The sequence below is a fragment of the Lissotriton helveticus genome, chromosome 8 (assembly GCF_964261635.1).
Source record: "Lissotriton helveticus chromosome 8, aLisHel1.1, whole genome shotgun sequence".
NCBI classification, from domain to species: domain Eukaryota; kingdom Metazoa; phylum Chordata; class Amphibia; order Caudata; family Salamandridae; genus Lissotriton; species Lissotriton helveticus.
The window spans coordinates 1,140,215,167-1,140,235,504 of NC_136069.1; the positions used below are offsets into that span (position 1 = coordinate 1,140,215,167).

General features: G+C 43.4%; 1 protein-coding gene across 2 annotated transcripts in view; it reads left to right on the plus strand.

The window, feature by feature from the left end:
- Positions 1 to 20,338, plus strand: part of EIF5B (eukaryotic translation initiation factor 5B) — a 499,902-nt gene that overhangs the window by 314,478 nt on the left and 165,086 nt on the right. For both annotated transcript variants that reach the window (XM_078658012.1, XM_078658013.1), the window contains exon 14: positions 16,811 to 16,952. In XM_078658012.1, coding sequence (XP_078514138.1) covers positions 16,811 to 16,952 — 142 coding nt within the window. The remainder of the gene's footprint in view (positions 1 to 16,810; positions 16,953 to 20,338) is intronic.

A 20,338-nucleotide genomic window follows, 5' to 3' on the forward strand; every position in this document is an offset into this window, starting at 1 on the left:
GCCCTTGGAGAGATTATCCCAAAATAGACCCCTTATTTTTCTAGTCTTATCCCCCTCTATTCGTAATGTTATTTCATATATTTTATGACGTTTGCTAACTCTGGTATCGGCAGTTTCCACCTGAATGTATTCATTCGTGTCCACTGTCTCCAGATGATTCATAAGGACTTTGCAAGCAATGCTCACTTCTGCTGCGCTGTCTAGCATTGTCTGAGCCCATTCTCCGTTTCTCAGCTGTGTCCTCAGTATTCTCGGCATTGTTGATTACTTTAATACTGGCTACCTTCTTTTTTGGAAATTGTAATTTTTATTCAGATGAGCAGGTTCCTTGTCTTTGGACTTGACGTGCTCTTCCCTGTGTTCTGATCGTCCTCTTCTTTCCGATTTCTGTGAGGAAGTCTGAAAAGATTGAGAGGGACGTGTATCAATATCTTGATATCTATCAGTTTTTTTTTATATTATCCCTATTTCTAAGGTTGTATTTTTTCACAGAGGGCTCCCTTTGGGGAGACTTGCGTCCTTGGTCAGGAGATCTTTCTCTCCGCTGAGGAGACCTTCCTCTGGACTGGAATCTTTTTTCTTTAGGATTGGATTGTTTATTTCCATCCCAGCTCTTTTTTTGAGTGTTTAAATTATTTTTAATAAATACCTTTTCAGGACTTTCAACTAGTTGGGGTTTCACTGGTATTCCACCCAAACTATCTCTTCCTAGTTCTTCATAGGATTTTTCTATGATTCTGGCAATTTCAGATGGTTGGTCTGCTATATTTGTCTCTTTTAACCTCTGGCGGATCGCCACATTTGCTGCTTCTCCCTTTATGTTCGCTAGTAATATTGCCGAGACCTGCTTGAAGTCTTTCAGTAATTTCATACCGAGAGTTAAAGCGGGTTCTGGACCGTATTTATCTTGAATTTGTTTTAGCACATCTGGTATTACTGACATGGATGGTACACCATGTGTTTTTGTGTAAATGGAAGCAAAGACTGTTCCCCAAGTGTCACAGTCCTCCACGTGTGGTGCGATTCCCATTGGAAGACAGATAGTCAGAATCCTGTGTTTCTCAACAGAGGTGGTATCTGGGAACACAGCCTCTATTTGAGTGATTTTTTGTGCTAGCCAGAAATTTTTATTAATTGTTTTAGCTGTGCTAAAAGGTCTGCTGCAGGCATTTCTTCAATGTCTGGATGTGGTGTGTATCCGGCTAGGACCGGCCACGTTGCTCCTGGTCTACCTAGTGGACCGAGCCTGGTGATGTGATTATTATGTTTTAGGGCGCCATTAAACTAGAGCAGGTGCTCTTGGAATTTGAGTGGTATTTCCACCTCCTCAAAAGGAATGTACTCATTAGGAGGTTCCTCTGTTTTGTAATAGTGGAAGACCTTTGTTACAGCGTTTGCTGCTGGAAAATTTATCCATGAATAGAATACCTCTGTCTGCCGACATTCGTGTGCCTCAATTACGAATATGACTGTACCACCTCTCGATGTCAGTCCATTTTCTATAAGTTTTAAAGTTATAGATTTTCTTATGTTGACCGGGATCAGTATTATATCTGGGTCATTTCCCTGCATAGTAGTATCAGCTGCTACGAGTTCAGCTGCTATTCTAACTGTCTCGCTTTCTTCTTCACTGTCTGTCATTTTACCGACAGGAAGGTTCTTCTGTTTGTTTACAGATCAGGTTTCCACGGAAACAAAGATTAGATGCACAATATTTTGGAACAGTGTATCCTTCAACGTTGAATAAACCAAGAACCATACATAGGAGTCTCCTCCTGCGAAGTTTGGCGGATATGACCTTTCACCCACTCCAGACGTCTTTGGAGTATTATGGGAAAAAAGGGGCTCTGTGTGAAAAAGCACGACTGAGTTACTCTAATGTCTTGCGTTAGTTTTATCGCCTATCCAAACAGTTGGGCGCCATGTAGTGTAGTTCCTATTATCCCAATAGGCTCTACGCATTGGAATAATATCTTCAATAGTATAGACCTAGGACGGAGGTTAACTAGGTCTTCTACTGACGATATTAGACTTAAAGTTTTGTGTTTGCCAGCTAGCTCAGAGTTCACTAGAAACTTTCTCGAATAGGCAAGGAGGATTTTAACCTCCCTGGATAGACAAGAAGGGATTTCGTTTCTGACAACCATAGAACATGACAACTTTGCTCTCCCCTAATCAAGAGTGTATCTCTAGAGTCGTGTGAAAACAAAAGACGACTTATTTCATTCAGTCAGTTCAGTGCATTCTTAGTTTCACCAGATTGTAGAGAAAAGGAAGAGATGGGCGTGTTCAATAAAAGATGGTATTTATTGATCAGTCTCCTTTCTCGTACAAGAGAAATGGATCGCTACTATTGTAATACTTAGAGTTAAGTAAAGTGCATATAGTAAAAGCAGAATTATAAAATAATACTGTAAAAGCATTGATATGGTTTCTAAGCCATAGGATATTTAAGATGGATAAAATAGATACATACATATATACATTTGACTAATCGTACTCAACTGGTGCTTCTAACTATGCCTACCCCAGTGTACCTGACCTAAGCCTAATACGTGGGCGGGAGTAGATAAGTAGCAGTTTAAGTTAAGTTGGTTTTGCCAAGGGACTGACTCAAGAATTCTCTGCAAGGGGTTATTCAGTTCTGTACCTGAGATCTAGAATGGTGGAGGGCTGGTATCTCTTATCCCAGGTCTTGATATTCTAGCTGCCTGCGAGGGCTGCTTGGAAACGCCGGTGCTGGATTTCTCGGCAGGAGAAAGGCAGCGTCTCTTTCTCAGCGCGTCAGGAAGGCGGGGCAGCGCCTGTGGGCTTCGCTCTCTGCTGGGCTCCTCGGCAAGTCTCGCTGCTCCAATCTCGTCACCACCGCGTGTGTTTGCTTAAGGCAATGTCGGTAATATTTATACCTGAAAGGTGCCGAGATTGACGTAAGGATGGACATATATACGTCAATAAGGATGTCATACGAACGGGTTCGTTCGCACATTCTTTTACTGAAGTTCTCGGTGAAATCAAAACAATGGCTACGGGAATTTCCCAGGTCGCTGTAGGTTTGATTTGTTTTGAGAACTCCGTATGCCTTATCAGGGGCTGGAGGAATAGTGCTTGCCTAATTAGATGGCATGCGTTATGACCTAATCAGATAACACGCTTCTGTGCCGTGGTGTGGCTTAATCAGATAACGGTTTTTGCACCGTTGGATGGCTGCTAGTTAATTATTAACCAAACCAGGGTCAGGAATAGGGGGATCGATACAGTACCTATAGAAATACATCACACATGGACCACCATACACACTTTCACAAAACACTACTGTGTAGACGTGCAAGCAAAACAGCAAGCTGCTGTAGGCCAGGCTGTCCTCAAAACTCTTTTTCAAACTGCTGCAGCTGGCACAGGTGCCCACCGCTAGAGGAGATACTGCTATACAGTCTATGCACAGATATGAATACAGCAGCCCACATGCCTCGAACGGAATATGCTACTTACCAGTATGCATCTGTTCTTGGCATGTAGGGCTGCTGAAATTCATATCACCCGCCTTCCTCCTCGGTGCCTGTCACAGCTGCAGCATTATCTTTGGCATGGCCATCTCTTACTTTCCTATCTCCATCTCTGCCACAATGGCGAAAAACAATCTGAGGATGGAGAAGATGCCCATGCGCACTGTAGTCCAGGGAAGGAGTCACCTATCTCGTGATACTTCGAAGACTTCTCCAAGACAACAAAGTGCAATCATCCGGACCCAACACTAGGCGGCGATCTATGCACAGATATGAATGTCAGCAGCCCTACATGCCTAGAACAGATGCATACTGGTAAGTAGCATATTCCTTAATAGGTTAGAGCAGTGGTTCTTAACCTGTGGCCCGGGGACAACTGGGAGCCGCAAAGCCTACTTAGGGGGCCCGTCTCTGCTGCCAAAAGGAAATATTAACTGATTCATAAAGTATATTAAATAAAGAAGCAAAATGTAAAAGTGCAATTTCTAAAACATTCTGTAGATGCAAAGGATTTTGAAACTGGAGGCTAAAAATAAAGTTGGTATCCTCCAATTGATTCTTGGAAGCAGTGCAAGTGCATTCAACAGAATATAGTATGGACGATCAGTGGCCTCAGATTTAGAATATCTTCAGGCCTCTAATAAAAATGTTGATTTTGTTTATATTTCCTCATTTGTGTATTTGATGAGTGCTTATTTCTGTATGTTTAGTGTATTGTTCAAATCATCAAAAATGCATAGGTCGGAGAGCTTGGCTTTCACCAATGACGCAGTGGGGGTCCCCGGCTTCCACTAATGACTCAGTGGGGGTCCCCGGCTTCCAATAACGATTCAATGAGGGTCCCAGTAATGATTGCGTGTGTGGGTCACATATCACGTTTTTTAAGGGAGTATCAGTGGTTGTGGTTCTCAACTAGTCCGATATGACAGAGTACCTCCTTCGATTCAAGAACCACCTGGTAGAGTAGGAGCTGCATGCTGACCTTCTGAGATTTTTTTTTAATGGAATTGATGCTTTTGGTTGCAGGAAAGTTCCAACCTCAGGTTACAAGTAAGCAGACACTTGCTCGTTCACAATTGCTTGTTTTATCTCAAATACTAGTCTGGCAGAAGATCATGTAAGATAACCTGTAGCCTAATTCCCAGTCACAATGTTGCAGATTTGTCAGTCTCCTCCCTTGCATTTTAGATTACAGTCACCATACTGTGCCTGGGAATGCATAGAGATTTGTTGAAGTCCAGATGACCTTTGATTCATGCATTCAGTCCAGTGAATATAGATATTAAGTGGAGGCATTTCCCCTTAATTTGTTTCATATAGTTTTGTCTCAGTAGCATACTTCTTTAGTTAATTTACTCTTGCCCATTAATTCATATCACATACAAGTAGGCGGTGATCATTTTCCAACGTACCATTTGTTATGATTCTACATGGTTTCGTATGTAAGCTTCTGGTGTTTGTTTTGTCGCTGTACTTTGACAACTTAATGTTATGTTGGTCCAATTATTGCATCTCTCCTTTTAACCGTTGATCTGGTGAAATTTTAAATGTGTTCTGTCTATGGTAGCTTTTATAATTGCTTGGACATCCGCCTGTTAGGTTGATGAGTTCCATACTCCGTTGATGAGCCATTTACAGAGTTCAACATGCAAAACAATGACCACTTTATATAGTACTTAGGAGTCTCATAGAGCCCTCTATTTAACAAGTTACTGTTCACACTTCTATTGGGATGTGATGTTCAGGTTAAATACGTTCCTGCAGCAGACACTCCATTTACTTGCTAACCATTTTCATTTGTGCTTTATCCTAAAGCGGGATTTATTTTCAGTCATTGCTTTACCTACCCTGCATTCTTGCTATGGTACAGCCTGTTGAACTACATTTTTAGTGGGTCTTTCTTTATTTGAGTTTTCAAATAACTTCAATCAGAATGGCATTGTTAGAAATTAGATTTCTGGCTAGTTCAGACTTGCCCCAAAGCGAGGCAGAAACCACCACTTTAGTCAAGCTAAGGGAGTTAACTTCTAAAACAACCCCTGCTCTCACCCCTTTATAGATTGGCACGAGCAGCCAGGCTTATCTTAGAGGCAGTGTGTAAAGCATTTGCACATAACCAACAGTAAAATAGTGCACGCACTACAGAAGAACACCACACCAGTTTAGAAAAATATCCAATTTTTATATACTTAAGACAAGACCAAATGCGATGAAAATCCACAATACTATACTTCAAAATCGTCACTTATCAAAATATGCTTTAAAAATAGTTCCTTGAAATCCAAAAACAGTCCCGGCTGATAGTGGGGTCGCAGGCCAACTACGGGGTCGGGAAGACCCGCAAACAGTACCTTTCAGAGATGCAGGGCGATGGTGCCCTTGAAGTCACTCGCGTTGCAGGTAGAGCTCCTTTCTGTTGGAATCCGGAGCGCTGGCGCCAACAGGCATCGGGTGCTGCAGTGTGAACTGCAGCGGTGCGGTGCCCCCAGGTCGCGGTGCGAGCAGCGGCTCGGTGGCCCTTGAAGAGTCTCACTAATTCGGTTGCAGAGAGTCCAGTCCAGGTCTTTCACTGCCCAAGACAGAAGGAGCCACGGCAGGTCAGCCCAGCAAAGCACGCAGCAAAGTGGACTGTCCTTTCAGCAGTTTCTCCGGCTCTCCTTTTGTGCAGTCTTCTTGATCCAGATGAGTTCTAAAGTTCAGGGGTCTGGGACCCAGCATTTGTACACAAAAATCCCTTGATCTGCCAGGCAGAGGGTGTCCGGCTAGAGCCAGTTGGGCCTAATCTGGCGTGAATTCCTGGCAGGAGGTGGAGACTGCTTTGTCGGAGGCAAACCAGGCCCTTTGAGGTGCAAGGAAATCTTCTCCCTCTTCCCCCCATCGTAACTCAGGTCTGTTTAGCCCTTTCCTGACCTACCTAGATTATTGGGAGCCACCCTGCTTCCTAGCCATCTGTCGTCCAAAAATCAGACAGGCAATCCACATTCCAGCAGAGAGGCACACGGGATTACCGAGGAAAATAATACCCACTTTCTTAAAGTGGCCTTTATGAACTCAGAATGAAAAGGGCACCCTCGCTAAAGGCTGCGTCTTTTGACACTGAGTTCAGGCCTAATAAACTTCCTTCACTTATACCTTTCTCATGCTACGTACGTCCGTGGCACTATCCGTGCTGCAGGCCCACGAGTAGAGGTGGACTCACAAGCCCCGGCAACCGCAGTGCTCATTACTGGGGACTGACAAGTAAGTCGCACATCCAATCATAACACAATTTACCACAGGAGCACCAGCGCTTTACCACTGATCAGCAGTGCCAAAAGCGCGCAGAAATGTTATACCAGGAAAAACAGAGTCAAAACCGGGGTGGCAGAAAGCAAAAACTCAGGGGAAAGACTCCAAACGATGCCAAGTCTAACAGACATCCATATGTAACTTTAATGGTTTTTAGAAATTCTTCTAACCTGATCTAAGCTAATTCCTATAAATGGCCTCCAAGTGAGAAATCCCCAGATGGCTTCTTACTATCTTTAAGTATTATCAAATGTTTAATCATTCTCACAGGTCTTACATGACTTATTCCGCAAAATGGAAGTCTAACATTGCAACAGCATGCCTTTGTTGGAAATTTGCAGATCTAACATCTAAGTCTGTTAATACCTCCTGTATACTATTCTCTGGTTACTGATGCCAAGGCAGTTACAAAAGCTAGTTAGGGTGCCTAGACTGCTTTATCTCCACTTCTTGTCACTGTTCTCAACTTGCATTAGGATACACAAACTTAGCAAAAATTATTTGTGCTATCTTTTTCTTCTCCACATTTCCATTCTTCCATTTTTCTGAACCCATTGTAACCAGAGCTGGGCTCCTTCTAAGACCCAACAATTTAAACCCTGCAAGCTGCAGAAAGGTTGGATGCCTATGTTGAGCCTTTGCTATATCTCGTAGCACCGGATTCCAGCTCCACCATTCTCATTTGAGAAGGCTAGAGGAGTTGAGACATGAATCCTTGTTTAAGAAGATGATAAAGCTGTTGCATACACAAATCCTTGTGTTCCTTAAAGCATCTGTCCAAGTATGGCTCAGACTGTGACTCTAGGATGTCTTACCTGGCATTGGATCTGAGACTGTGCTGTTCTGATCATGAAATACTCCTGATTTTGGATGAATTGGGATCTGCACTCTGCTTTCCCTCCCACATCTGTGGTGCAGTCTCAGTTAGAAAACCTTTACCAAGCCTTACTTAAAATATTTACATTTAGGGCTTCTCTGTGCATTTTCCATTTATGTACACATGAAGTATGTTGTTCTAACGTAGAATCACTTTAAGAAAAATCAACAATAGTATGGTCAGAAATATGCTGCATCACATTTTAGTCTTCAGAACAGGACGTTGAGAAAATCCAGAAGAAAAATCCAATATAAAATGAGAAGTTTCCTATAACAGCAACAACAATGCTTTCTGAACCTCACAGGTAAAGGATGACGCATGAAAGGAAGCGTTTTAATACCTGCTGTGCTCCGTGATCGTACATCTCTTAAATGATTCCTCTCTACTCCAACCTTGTTCATTGAACTTCAGTTTGTTGTACATAGTCTTTTTGACAAAAGGTGAATTCGCACAAGTTTGTGCATTTGTTTAGTCCTGGTAATCTTCTTTTTACCCCCAGCAATCTACATCCTGTCCTTACCTTTTCATTTTGCTTCTGTTCAGCCATCTTAATTTAAGAAGTTGCCTCATTAGTTGAGAAAGGATGCATACAAGGATGTTCTGTAAAACGAACAAACACCCCATCTTCCAGGGTCCAAGAATAAGGGGATTAAAAAAGGGCAGTTCAAGGTGATCGCGGTTTCTTTTGACCAGTCATGGAAGACTGGACCACTATAAACTTGCAGGTTATAGACTACTCTGGCCCCATTTCTAAGAGACATCGATTTGTCCTGCAGTTCATAGAAGTTGAAGAGGGCCTACTGTTTTGACCGAACATCAGCTCATAGTTTCTCCAAAAATATTGGGCAGTAGTGCCACTTTCTGGCAGAATTTAGGGTTTAGAAAACTTGTGATACCTTGATGACTCGATGATTAACGCGAGCTCTATGTGCATAGCAGAGGTATGCCTACAAACATCCTGCACACACCATCAAAGCTTTGGATTTATTTTTCAACATGTCAGTCATCCCTAATCTCACAACAATATTTTCAGATAAGTGTTGTTTAACCTGATGTAATTTTCTTCCCATGTAGAAGGTGGTGTGCATTAAGGAAGTGATGTTTCAGTTTTTGATCATCAGAAGCAAGGTGGTCGTCTTTGTGAACCTTTTTAGGAGAATATGCCCTATGTCCAGACTCACTGTAATCTGTTGCATGGCAAATGTTTGACACTTGTCAAGGTCCAGATCTGGAGCGATAGATTGGCATAGAAAAATCTTTTTAAAGTATAATCCTCCATATTTCAGTATCCTCGGAAGACCTTGACATGGCGGTAAATATAAGGACCTTCATCAGCTGCCTTCACTCGTGGTCATTGCTTTACAATCATATGTTCCCTCGAGAGACCTCCGGTCCTCCACGGCTAATCTCTTTTCGATCCCTCGTACAAGAACTGTTTCATGGGAAGATAGACGTTTCACCGTGGCCACTGCAAAACTCTGGAACACCCTACCAGCAGAGATTAGATCCAGCCAATCTCTACTGGTTTTCAGGAAAAAGACAAAAACCTGGTTATTCAACCAATAGAAGGAAGACAAGAACCCTGTTACTCAGCCAGCGGCTCCCAGATATTTGAACTAGTCCACGATCCATTAGCGCCAAGACACCTACGGGTATTTGCGCGCTCTATAAATCGTTAAAAATAAATAAATAAATAATTGGTCAGTAAAGGGCTTAATTTAAGGACCTTTATCAGCTGCCTTCAGTCGTGGTAGAGAAAGAAACATCCCATGAACTAGCTGTAGCCTTGTGACATGCCTTGCTGTGGAGGCTCTTCTGTCATCTAGCAGGGAGATAACAGTCCAGGGTTTACATGATAACTTCAAACAGTAAAGCATCAGAAAATGTATAAGGATTAAAGCAAATATGGGTCCCAATCTTTTTTCTCAATGTAATGTAAATATGTAAGGTGGATTTGTAGAGCATTGCTTGTCACCCATGAGGGTATTCGAGGCGCTGAGTAGGTATGTTTAGATGCCTATTGAGGCTGGGCCTGAATACAAGCACTCTTGTTGTTCCCGCAAGAAGGCTAGTTAAATCTTGCAGGATTCAAGAAGTGAGGAGGCCCTGATGTGTTGGGGAGGTCGTTCCAGGATTTGGAATCTTGATAGGACAATGATCGACCTCCCATTCTGCTTCTGTGGATGCACGATGTGTGAGTGATGCTGAGCCAACTTGTCTGGTGGAAGTGAAGTTGGTGATTGAGGTATGCGAGTCCCGTTTTGTGTAGTAATTTAAATGTGTGTGTGAGAAGTTTGAAGAGGCAGTTCTTTTGGATAGGGAGCCAATGGAGCTCCTTGAGTAGTGGTGTGCGTTGTAGGTTCGGCACGGGAGGTCGAAGAGGAGTGTGGCGGCGGTGTCTTGGATGGTTTGAAGTCTGTGAAGGAGATGGGTTGGGATGCCGGCATAGAGTGCGTTGCAGTAGTCCAGTCTGCTCGTGATTAGGGCCTGCATGATAGTACTTCTGGTTTCCATTGGGAGCCACTTCAAGATTTTATGTAACATGCAGAGGATATGGAGGCATGAGGAGGTGACCACGATGACCTGGGATTTCATGGTAAGGTTGGTGTCCAGAATGAGGCCTAGGTTCCTAGCTTGGTCGGGTGGGGTAGGTCCAAGATCAGTGGGCCACCAGGTTGAGTCCTAAGGTGAATTCATATTCCCAAAGATCAGCACTTCAGTTTTGCCGGTGTTGAGCTTGAGGCAGTTTTCTTTCATCCATTTGTTAACGTCATGCATTGTTTGAAGTTTGTCTTAGTGGTGACAGTGCTGTTTGAGAGGGAATAAATGAGCTGGGTGTTGTCGGCATAGATGTTGTTTCCGCTGGATCTGATGATGTTTGCCAGAGGATTCACGTATATGTTGAAATGTGTTTTAGAGTGAGGGTCCCTATGAGACTCCAGATAAGGTCCTTTGGTTCTAATGTGAACAAGGGGAGCCTGACTCGTTGAGTTCTACCAGGCATGAAGGAAGCTATCCATTTGATTGCTGGTCTTTGTATTCCCGCTGTGTGGAGTGTGGTGATGAGTGTGTGGTGGAAGACTGCATTGAAAGCATCGGAGAGGTCGAGGTGGATGAAGGCGGGGATCTGTCCACAGTCTAGTGTGGTGCGTTTGTCTGTGGCAGTGATGAAAGCTGTTTGAGTGCTGTGGTTGTTTCTTAAGTCTGATTGCGAGTCGTCCAGTAGTTTGTGGTGGTCTAGGTGGTCCGAGTGTTGTCTGTTGATGGTCTTCTCAATGAATTCGGCTGGGAAGGAAAGCTGCGAGATGGGCTGGTTGTTTCGGAGTACTTGGGGGGGGGGGGTTAAGTGAGTTGTTTTTTTAGGAGGGCAGTGATTTTGGCACAGTCCACTTCTCTGGGAAAGTGGCTGTTTTTAGGGAGGTGTTGATGATGGGAGTTAGTGCAGCACTGATAGTAGCTCTTCCCAAGTTGTAGATATGGTGGGGGCTGAGGGAGCTCCTGAGTGGACTGTCGTTATTATTGATGGAGTTTACTCGATGGATGGAGGTTCCATGCTGTCAGTTTGTAGTTTGGTTGATGAGTGTTATCAAGGTGGGAAGGGCGATGGGTTCGAAGTTGCTGTAGATCTTGGTGATATTTTCATGGAAGAAATCTGAGAGGTTATTGCAGAGTGTAGGGGTAATGGTTTGGGTGGCTGTTGTTGAATTCCTAGACAATGGCGAACTACTGTGATGTGGATGAGGAAGGTGCTTGAAAACTGGCCAGGGAAAAAAAGTTGAAGCAAGAATCAAACAGAAAATACAATTTTAACTTGGAGCTGTAGAGAAAGGAAGAGAGGCTCTGGGGCTAAAAAAAAATTGGTGGTGGGAAGAGGGTAGCTTACTCAGAGAATGGGACTGGATGCCGTAAAGAGAAGGGCCAAGGAGGAAGGAGAGGACATCTGGAGAGGGTGATTAAGGTGTGGTTCCTCTTCACCTACAAGTTAAAAAAAAATGTATCAAAGGGAAAGGTAGAAAAGCTAAAAGGTAAATTTTCCAACTGCTCCGTGCTCAATGCCTGGCCTGGACCATATGCTGTATTCGATCACGGTCCCCTCTCCTCCCTAGCCCCAGCTTCACCAGTACACCACTAGAGCCCTTTAAGCTATCTCCACTGCAGGCTTGACCTTTTTATTGATCCATCCAAATATCCACAGTCTGAGCCACGCCGCTACTTATTGGCCACATTGTACACCCGTCCCTCCATCATCACAGCCCACCTCACCTCTTTCATCCCACCTAACCTCACTAAACTCCCATTTTCATACAGAAGATTTATTGTGTGCACTGACTGACCCCATCAGTGCACAAATGTTACAAATACTTGATGCCACACTGTGTAACCGAGAGCATAGTTCTGGTTTCCATCACTGTTCAGCTTCTTTGGAGAACCTGAATATGTTGGCCCTTGCACCAGAATACACAAATGTGCTCTGAACAGTATATGCTATTACTGAGCAGTGAAATATGGCATGGCAGTTCAAATGGCTGCTCTGTGTTTCAGTTGGCATTTGGTGCCTTGGAAACTCTGGCCTTTTTCCCAAAGAGTAGTTTTTGGGATGCAGTGACCGTGCTAATCCTAGGTGTTGTGTCCTCAAGAGATTACATTTCTCATATAATGTTGGCTCAAGACATACCTCATGGGTGCATGTGAAATGCACAAATCTGTACCAGAAGAGCTTGTGCAAGCTTTTGCAGCCCCACTCCAATACGGAAAATACCATGGAAGCACAAATAGCAAGGCACAAATGCCAACTGAACTCTTAGAATACTTCTGTAATTCAGCTTTTTACTAAATCCCCTCTTTCAGGTGAAACCCTTTACCAGATTGTAACTACGTAGGATAAATAAACCTTCTGCAAAAAAGCATTAACCCACTGAGCTGTTTTGCATATAATCTGAACCTTCAAATCTATGACTGGAGATTACATATACACGCACAGTGACAACCTGATTTTTTTTTTTACTAGTACTTCACGTGTACCATAGATTTCTGTTGCAGTTGCATTTGCATTAACTACATAAGCCATCTTAAAATGCAGCCTATATGTGTCCAATTAGGTAAAAGAGAATAGATTTACTATCTCTTTCCATGTTGCCAATTTCTTCGTGGCTAGCGCATAATGCATCAGATGACTGTCACTGAAAGCTCTACAGGACCCTTTTTTTTGTCCAGCTTTTGCAGGTTCCCAGAGTAATACATGTAGGAGAGTAGGGTCTGCTTCCTATGGTCACCCCCACTTTTTGCTGTGATTCTCTGGTTTTTCGACTTTAATGTGGCTGTGGGCCTGCTAATCAAACCCACAGCCCACCTATTCTCTCTCAATTGATACCATGTACTTTAGGTACATACCAGATTGGGTATTGGGTCACCTCTGTGAGCCCCTGTATAGTGTACCATAGGTATCCAGGGCATAGGTGCACCCAAGGCCTACCAGGGGCTGCAGCATGTATTATGCCACCCCTGTCTGGCCCTCCAAACTGACACCACAGGCTAATCACTCAGCTTGGGTAAGGTGGTGTAATCACCCCTTACTTAGATATAGTATACCTATATCTACCTTATATATAGACACATATGCACCTATAAGTCACTCCTATGGTAGGCCTCGACAATCCTGGCGGCAGAGTGCTTGGTTTTATGTGAGAGGGTGCCCTAGCATGAGCTGAGCCCCTCTGCAGCTTTCGGAACCATCTCCTTATAGATGTTCTATGATATAGCCATACCATATACTCTTAAGTGCATTATAATCCTCGCGGTTAATGCTAACTTTGGTTTGGCTTTATCAAAACATGTCGTGTAAGGTGTCAAACACTTTGGAATACTACTGCCCCCTCTCCCCCCCCCCCCCCCCCCCCTGCCAATTCTGGCGGCGGGGGTAGCATTCCACCCTTCTAGAGGGAAAAGACATGTATGTTACTGCTTTACCCGGTTAAAGTTAAACAGAGCCTCATCATCACAAGATGGATGCTGCTGCCACCTGGTGCTGGGGGAAACTCCAGCAAGGGCGGCCTGGACAATTGGTTTCCTGTCCAGGGAGGTGCCAGCACCTCCCCAGAAAGGGGTTATGTGTATTGGGGCAGGGAGGGCTGCATTCAGTGAATGCATCTAGACACTGCCTGGGGCACACAAGGTGCTCCATGCATAGCCTGGTTCAAACCAGTTGCTGGGGCACTCCAGCCCCATCTCTGGCGCGAAACTGGACAAAGGCAAAAGGGTGTAACCGCCCCCTTCTCAGGTCCACCCATAGGAGGAACCAGGGCAGGTAATCCAGCCCCTTAGCTTAGTATAAGTATAGGAGCTGTGTCCCCAGGACTTTAGATTTTCCTGGAACGAAACTTTGATACAGAACTCTTGGACCTTCGTCATTCTATTCTGACTAGAAGACGGAAGACATCTCCCTTGTGGTCAAGGAGTGACCACCCTGTTCAAACAGGCACCAACAGCAACTTTGTCTGTCTGCATTTCAAGGCTCCCGCTGGAACCCGAAGACTCTGCAACTCAAGAACTGGACTTCCAGACTTCTCTGACCCCGACCCACATCCACAGCAAAGCTGAGACCCGTGGCGGACACGAGAGACGTGGGACCGGACATCTTGGACATCCTGCATTTTGCTACCTGCACTCCTTTCCTGAAGCCTCAGTAAGTTGCGCATTGGGTTACGAGAAGCCCCAGCCCCGAGCATCATTTGACCTGAAGCCCAGGCCCCACACTCCGCGAGTGTCCCGTGGGCCCCGCCTTTACATTTGTGCTCGACGCGTCTTCTCGGCTCCTTGCCTGTTGGCTAGTGAGCCACCTGAAGCCGCCCTCTTGAATTTAACTTGCGATCCTGGTTGCTCCAGGCTCGCCACAGCTTCCCTACAAAGGAGAAGCGCCACAGACCTTGCTGGTCTGCAACAGAGCCAATCTCGTCATCCTGCGTGGGTTGCGGTTGCCAAGGCTTGTTGGGTCCAATCCGGATACCGATACCGCAGTCATCTAGATCCATCGTGGGGCAGCTCGTATCCAGCTCCTGGCCATCGTCGATGCCTCCTGGACCTCGTGGCTGAAGAGACAAACTCACCTTTCTTCACCTTCAAGCACGCAACATCGCCTGGTTCCTTCATGGTCACTGGCTAGTGACCCAGACTCTGTCCCCTCTGCTTTCAGGTTCTTAACAGCACCGATCCGCCCTTCGATCCACCCGGACACTTTTCCTCTGGTCGCCTGCAGCACTTCTTTGCAGATCTCCATAGAAAACGATGACGAAACCCGACACGAAAAAGACACCTATGCACCCGGCTTCCCTGGGTGAGGTAACACGAGTACTCCGGTGCTCCCGTGGTTTTTGACTCTTGAAGTGTCCTAGTTTAAAAGGGTTCCATCCTAGTCCATCCGGAAGTGTCCTTAAACAGTAACTATGTACCTTCTTCGTTTCCCATTATAAGTCAATGGTAACTCACGACTGTGTTTAGACACTGCACGCGTCTCCCGTGGGCCTCCTACTTCCTAACCCTTGGTTGTTTAGTGTAGCCCCAGCGATTCTACATTCCCTAGGTCTGCTGTCTAACTCTCATGTGGTACTTATACCACTTTCTTAGCATATGGTTAGTGAGGCCCCTAGGGCATAACGTATACTGTGCAACTTATTGTGTATTAACTGTGTGACTTGTATTTTATTTTTACCTCTGACCTCATAAAGAGTGCAGAGGGGTTGTGTTTAGATTAAATACATATATATTTGATATATACCTTGTGTGGTGTCATTTCATTTGGTATTCAAGGGATTATATATGGTAAAACAACTTGCTTAACTCGCCTACATAAGTCTTAGCCTAAGACTGCTGGTCCATGCTACCACTAGGATAGCTTTCTATAAGGTTGACTTTACAACCATCATCAATAAGGGTCGATTAGACTGGTACAAGGTGCCCACTAGAACTAGTGGACATCATATGCCAGGCTGACTTCTCACAACACATTTTTAACCATTCCCAGCACTGGTGTCATGACAATTTCACTTAAGCCATACTAGCAAGCTTTCTGCATAATTTTCTCCAACTTAACTGTCCAGGATGGGAGCGAGATTCTGTAGATTTGTACCCCAAGATGTCTTTGAAATTTATATTTTTTGAGCTTCCATGATTGTAGGTATGATAGATTCATAGTTTTATATCTGTCGTTGCTTGAACATCTGGAGGTATCAGTTTCTAGCTCATGCCAGAAGAAGCAGGTACGCAGTATTTTAGAGGGATCTGTTTTACATATCTGTAATGGAGTATCGGCTACCATTTGTAGGTAAATTAAATGTATGCCGAGTTGACGGAGGAGACAAGGTTTGGTTGTGCAGTCTTGCAACACATTTTTGCTTGAATGATTTCTGACTCGGCTCCTCAAAAAATGATGAATCTGCAAGAAGAACGTATGCACTTATGCATGCTGCTAACTGTTTATCCTACCAGTACTCAGCCAGTGTGTTGGTTCATTATCATGTTCCCAGCACTCTTATTTTGTGTGAAGTCTGCATTTTTAGTAAACTTTTGTTTAGTCTTCAGCACCATACTCCTTCCCATTTGAGATTACATCTGGAGAGAACTGTTGCCTGTGCAATTGATGTCTGAGATACACTGAGGACTTAGTATAGAGTAGCTTTAGAAGCATCTGGAAGGGCTTCCTATTCTATTTTGCACTGATTCTGTTACCATCCACCAGTAGGCAGCATTGCCATTCTTAAAGATAAGGGTACAAAGTAACTACAACAAAGTGTGCCATACTTTAATTCCCTTCGTGGTTGATTAAACTTAGTTCTTATTCTCAATAGAGTGCTTCTTCTTGGATAGAATGCCATACAAGAGAAAGTCTAGGATAAGTTGGCATGTAAATGATATACTTACTACAATGTAATAACACAAATTCTGTGCCATACCTTTTTCTACATTGCAACATTGATAATTAACCCTTAGTGATATAACAACTCTATGTATTCGATGCTCAAATGTCTTTTGCATCCGTATGTTTCCATTTTGAACTAAGCACTTGTACAATGACAATATCTTAATGTTTTGTATTTTTATCCCTTCTTTTCTACCATCTACCCTTGCAAACCCCACCTCCTCACTAAAGTAACTTGAGGAACCGTGGAAGCTCTCTCTGTGATATTGCCATTCTCGTAGTGGACATCATGCACGGTTTAGAACCTCAGACAATAGAATCTATAAACCTATTGAAAACGAAGAAGTGCCCTTTTATTGTCGCTTTGAATAAGGTAAGCTTATTTTCAGGCTTTCATTTACACTTAAAAATGAGAGGTTCGTAAGTAAAAAAAAAAAAATCTTAAGCTGCTCGAAGTTTGGATGTTGCTTCTTCTTGACTGAAAAATGATTGTGGTTTCCATGAACAATTAATTTTGTCTACCCGAGCTAAAGCTACAGTTATTTAATATTAGGACCGTTGACTATCTTTGCCACTCACTATATAGTGAACAATTAATTTCACATATGTATTTATTAATCTTAGAAACAAGGTCCTCATAATGTGCATTTAGTATCTGGCTCATTTTTGGAGCACACAGTTGACCCCAGGAAACTGGATCATGGTACTTCATAAATGAGCAACTGACCGAGTACATTTGAAACAGGAATACATTTTTGCAGCCCCCTAAGAGGCAGACTGAAGTGCGGATGCGTTGTTACAAGCGTGTGCAAGCAGAGCTAAGACCAACCACTGTATTCCTTGTTCCTCATTTATGCCCTGTGGCACAACCTTTATTATGCCTTCACTACTGTGCTTTCCTTGGGTCGCTTCTCTTATTTCTTCCCAGCTGATTTGGGCCACTCCTCCAATGGTTTATGTTTTTATTGCGTAATCTTCGTATCTGCTACAAGTCTGTGTTGTGGATCTGCTATGCGGCTGATGTCGTAGACAGCATAGCCCTGATTTCTGCCATGTACCTAGCTTTGAAGATTGCAAGGGAAAGAAGCACTGGAAAAAAAGTGAGTCTTGCTTTACCTATGCTGGTTTTGGCTTATCCAATACTTGTGTGGTTTAAACATTGGCGAAATCAGTACAGTCTGACAGCTATCTTGGAAGTCTATTTTTGTTTAGTTTATTATAGTTATACTGTTCTGAGATGTCCTTTGTGATGCATCACTTTGTTTGTAGACTCAACGTGATGGCTATCTTTTAATGGTGCAACTATAGTAAACAGTAGACAAATAAAATTCAGGATGGCTGCATTGTTTTGTAATGTTACCTGTTACCTGTAGAGGCAATATAGTGGTCATCTTGGGATTCTATTTTTTCTGTTGTGCTTATTATAGAATTTCAAGATGTCACCACATTGCAACCAGATGTGACAGTGGAAAATAGGCAGTGCCGTAAACGTTAGTGATAATCATCAGATGCCAAAGAAAATGCAAAAGGACAAAATAATTCTCTTAGGTGTGCAATGGAAGGATGCAAGTCATCAAATTAAATATCATTCTAAAACCGCATTACTCCATGTGTGGGACAAACAATAGGGCAGAAAGCCACCTGATCAGGGGCAAGCACATTAATTGGACAAGAAAGCCATTTAATCATGAGTAAGGGGCTGACCCTAAACCCACTTCAAGTATGTAAGTATGGTATGCAGTGCTGTCTGCACCCGACAGATAAAGTTGGGGGCAAAGATAGACATTTCCAGAAAGTTTCTAAGTCCACTGGCAGCTAAAAGGTGTTAGAAATAGTAGAATGTGAATCCTCTTTGCCAAACCCTTAATTGTAAATTTTGCTAATTGTAACCCTTAAAAAATTAAAGGAATGACATGGGAAGCAGTGACGAAAAAAAAAATTGGTATACTCTAGCAAGTCAACAGTAATCTTTCTGGTTTCGGTTGCTCAAGTGATAAGCTATCCTAGATGCTGTCCCACATCTTGGCCTATAAGATTCAGCGTAACCTTTGGTCTAGTCTCTTCCGTTAAAGTAATGTGACTTGACCCTTTAATGGCATTCCACAAGGACTGGAGTGGTAGTTTTACTTGTCAAGCTTCTATTCTCTTTAGGACAAAGGTAGATAAGATCAACAAGTATTGCATAGTCATAGACAGATAGGATAATGTTGACTGAATCTTAACTTTACTGCTCTACTGTCCAGCAATGTCAGCTGTTTCAGTATTCCTACTGAAAATGCTAATTTCTTTGCAAATAGGCTCATACATGTGCAGAGTGAAAATTTGCACTTGATTTGCACTAGCCGCATTACATCTCTAAGGGTGTTCTATGTGGAAGTTGTTATTCATTTTTCCATGGGGTAAAATGTATAGTGCAGTGTAAGAACAAAATGGGTGCATGGGTTTTTGTAATTCCGCTTCTAGATTGATTTGTGGAAAAGCAACTTTACTGTACAGAGAGTTGGTTTCCTGTTACTACAAGGAGATACAAAGCTCATTACTATCACTTGTGTTAAGAAATTGGGTTATTAGTTGAGGGGATAAGTACTCATATCAAGTATTAATCACCACCCTTGTCATGGTGAACCAGTAAAGTCGCTGAATAACCTGAGCTCACCACCCTGGAAGCTATGTACAGAGCACACAACCTTAACTGAGAGACAATGTGTAAAATATTTATGCAGTCCAACAACTAAAATAACGCTGAAATCACAAACAATATAAATCCTAAAATGAATTGGGGAAAGAAAGTAGAACTAATACCAAGAAACACAAAATGCCACTGATAGTCAATGGTCGCAGTAGTCCAGGACCAAGGCACAATTTGACGCCAATTGCGATGTAGCTCTGGTTGAATACACCAACCAGGTTTGTCCTGGTCAAAGATTTACCTTCTGACTTTAGTCCTTTAAGTCCCAATCCACCACAGAAATACACTTCTTAAGGTTCCAAGGACCTCAGAGGAGGCACTTGGAGACAGTGTGTCACGCAGAGGCTAAAGCAGGGTCTAGTCCAGGTCCATTTGCCACTGATCAGCTGGGTAGTTTCAAGCTTTCCATTACACCTAAAAGCGAGAGGTTCTTAAGTAAAATTGCTTGTAGTTTGTTGTATCCCTGTAACATTAACAGGAGGTCAGCCTTATGACCTTTGGACTCCACTTATTTTTTGTGGGTACAAGAGCGAGAGCAGGTCTTCTAGGTTCCTCATAGGGATCATACAGTAGGTTCTGTACTTTTCTGATCTTCAACAGGTCTAGGGGTGTTCTGAAGTTGGTGTCTGGAGATGCTGCATTTATCCCTGGCATGAGCTTAGTGGGTTAGAATAACCCTGGGAATGCCCTAACTAATGGGGGTAAAGGTTCCCGGGGCTAACTCTACCCACTTTGTTTACTTTCAAGATGGTCGAAGTATTCAGTCTCGGTAAATTTGAGTTTGGAGGGCTGGGGGTGTGTGTGTGGACTGGGTAGGGAGTGTACTTAGGTCATCCTGGTGTCCTCGCACATCTAGCACTAAATGTCCGTTTTGGACAGTCTTTTTACCCACAAAAAACTCAGCGACAGAAGTCTTGTAAGACAAAGCTGAGCTTTTAGCTGCCAGACAGTGGATACACACATATTGGTTTGGCATTCTGCTTCCCTCCTTTGAAGTGCACCCAAAATATCATATGAAAAACCGCAGCAGAAATTTGTAGCCGTTTTCCAGGTGGAAATAGCATTTGTTA